This window comes from Elaeis guineensis, chromosome 1 (assembly GCF_000442705.2).
Source record: "Elaeis guineensis isolate ETL-2024a chromosome 1, EG11, whole genome shotgun sequence".
Classification (NCBI taxonomy): domain Eukaryota; kingdom Viridiplantae; phylum Streptophyta; class Magnoliopsida; order Arecales; family Arecaceae; genus Elaeis; species Elaeis guineensis.
In genome coordinates this window covers 6254725-6257075 of record NC_025993.2, presented here as the reverse complement: position 1 = coordinate 6257075, position 2351 = coordinate 6254725, and the positions used below count along the sequence as shown (strand labels likewise).

The 2351-nt window shown below is 45.1% G+C and overlaps 1 protein-coding gene across 1 annotated transcript; it reads right to left on the bottom strand.

The window, feature by feature from the left end:
• Positions 1-890: 890 nt before the first annotated feature.
• On the bottom strand, positions 891-2012 carry LOC105037663 (short-chain dehydrogenase reductase 3b). The gene has a single exon (XM_010913306.4). The coding sequence runs from the start codon at positions 1901-1903 to the stop codon at positions 1100-1102; it is 804 nt and encodes a 267-aa protein (XP_010911608.1). The 5' UTR covers positions 1904-2012; the 3' UTR covers positions 891-1099.
• Positions 2013-2351: the final 339 nt, after the last annotated feature.

Below are 2351 nucleotides of genomic sequence, written 5' to 3'. Positions count from 1 at the left end.
ATTTTTTTTTCCCTTAATCTTTCTATTTAATATTTTTAAATTTTATGCAACTTATTTGGATCGATTTGATGTGCACTTTATGTCTTGACACCATCCATGAAATACCCATTCATTTTAAACATATCATATTTCCAATCTACTGAAATAATTGTTTATGTAATCCTTTGTCTCATGTCTTTAATCAGATACGATCCAGCCTATTTTTTTGGCCCACTAAGTTGGTCCAATAGGATTCAGATAGATTTTGAAAAAATTTTGAATCTAAGTTCGGTCCAAATCCCTCCAAAAAAAAAAAGAAATTCAGACCGGACCAGAATAAAGATACGGCCTGATCTATCTTGGTCCTTTTTCAACCCTACGAGTGATAGGTGGGTCCCCCCCTATAATCACGTTGAGGGAGAAGAGCAGGATAGGGAGTGGCGTAGCGAAACATTTTTCCTCTTTTTTCTCTCTGTCCCGGTGACATGACCGTTAGACCCGTTTCACTTACCCTTTGATTAACTAAATAACTATCCACTAACAACGACTTTATTGACAACCAACCACTGTTTGACCGATAATCCTCACGAAATAAATGTCATACTTTTCAATTATATATTATTTTATTTATATTAATAAAAAAATATAGAAATTTAATTGCCGGTCCTTCCATGGATCTGCTATAACAAAATGCCTTTGTTGACCAGTTGTGTAATCGCCGGAGAGTGCTAATTTTCTTTCTATATTTTTTTTTTAATCATATCTTGGCCACTCCCCCACCCATCTTTTCACTCTCTAAAAAAAAAAAAATTTCTAATATCACCTGCTTAATTCTCACATCCCATCCATCTTCTCCTTCCATCCCTTATCCACCTACTCCGAACTAAGAATGGAGCAATACCATCCTTACCTTGGGTATATAATTTATAATTTTTCTATTCCAAATAAGATTGCATCAGAAATCCAACTATATACTCTGCAAACTAACCAGAGTTCCATTTACAATACTAGCAAACTCAATCCAAAGCAACACATGCCTTGGCTTTCACTGTGTGATTATTGCAATAAGACATGCCATGTCTTCATTACACTTTGCCCACAACCATCAAAGTGCATCATTTCATTTCACCTGGGCCGCTGGAGCTGCAGGGGTCGCACCAACAGTCCTTCCCCCATCAACTATCAGGTTTTGTCCGGTGACAAACGCCGACTCATCGGACGCCAGGAAGAGTGCAGCCTCCCCGATATCACTTGCCTTCAACGTCCCTCCTCCCTTCAATACCATCCCGGTCTCGGCACGCTCCTCTACTTGACTCTGAGTCAGCCCAAAATACTCCATTGTCAGCGGCGTCGCCACGCCGCCCGGCGAAATGCAGTTCGCCCGTATTCCGTGCCTTCCAAGCTCCGCTGCGGCCGACCGCACAAGCCCGACCACCGCAAGCTTCGACGCCGTGTACGCCGCCGGCCCGAATCCGCCCTTCGTCACCGCGATACTCGCCGTGCATATGATCGATCCTCGTGCCCCACTGGCCACCATCGCCCTCGCTGCATGCTTGATCGTCGCAGCTACGCCGCGGAAGTTCACGGCCATGACATTATCGAGCACGTCGAAGTCCATATCCAGAATGGTGCTGGTTGCCTTCTCCGACATGCCGGCGTTGCTGAACATGATGTCGAGCCGGCCGTAGGCCTTGATGGTGAAGTCCACGAGCTCCTCTACTTCCTTCTCGTTGCGCACGTCGCAGCGCTTGTACTGGCACTTTTCGGGGCCGATGGAGGCGACGACGCGGGCGCCCAGCTCGTCCTTGATGTCGGCGATGACGACGAGGGCGCCGTGGGAGGTGAAGATCCTTGCGGTGGCCTCGCCGATCCCACCGGCGGCGCCAGTGATGATGGCCACCTTGCCTTCCAACCTGCACGCCATGGTTAATTACCACTTGTTAGCGCAAGGCTCGCTAGAAACTAGCACGCATGAATCAGCTTTAGGAAACAAAGCGTCGCCACAGTTGAGCGAGATGGCTCTTCGTTTTATATGAGATGTGCTAGCAAAGCTACAGTTTTGAAATATTCTAGAAAGACAGAAAAAACAAAGATAAAATTGTGATTGGAGACAGATTTGAATTTTGAAAATAATTGAATTAGGGAGTTTGGAGGGCGGCTGCACTTTTGAATTAGTCAGTGCACCCGAGTTTTCCAAAGATGAGGACAGAACGATAGGGGCGGAAAAGAAGATTTCTTTAGATAGACTTTGTGTGATATTTTCACGTGCCGATGATTGTAGAATTTTTTGCAGTAAACGACGGGGATGTCATCATCCTCTTGGGCAATGTTTAACTTCTCGTGGGAAGAAATCATAACGATTTTTTTTTTTC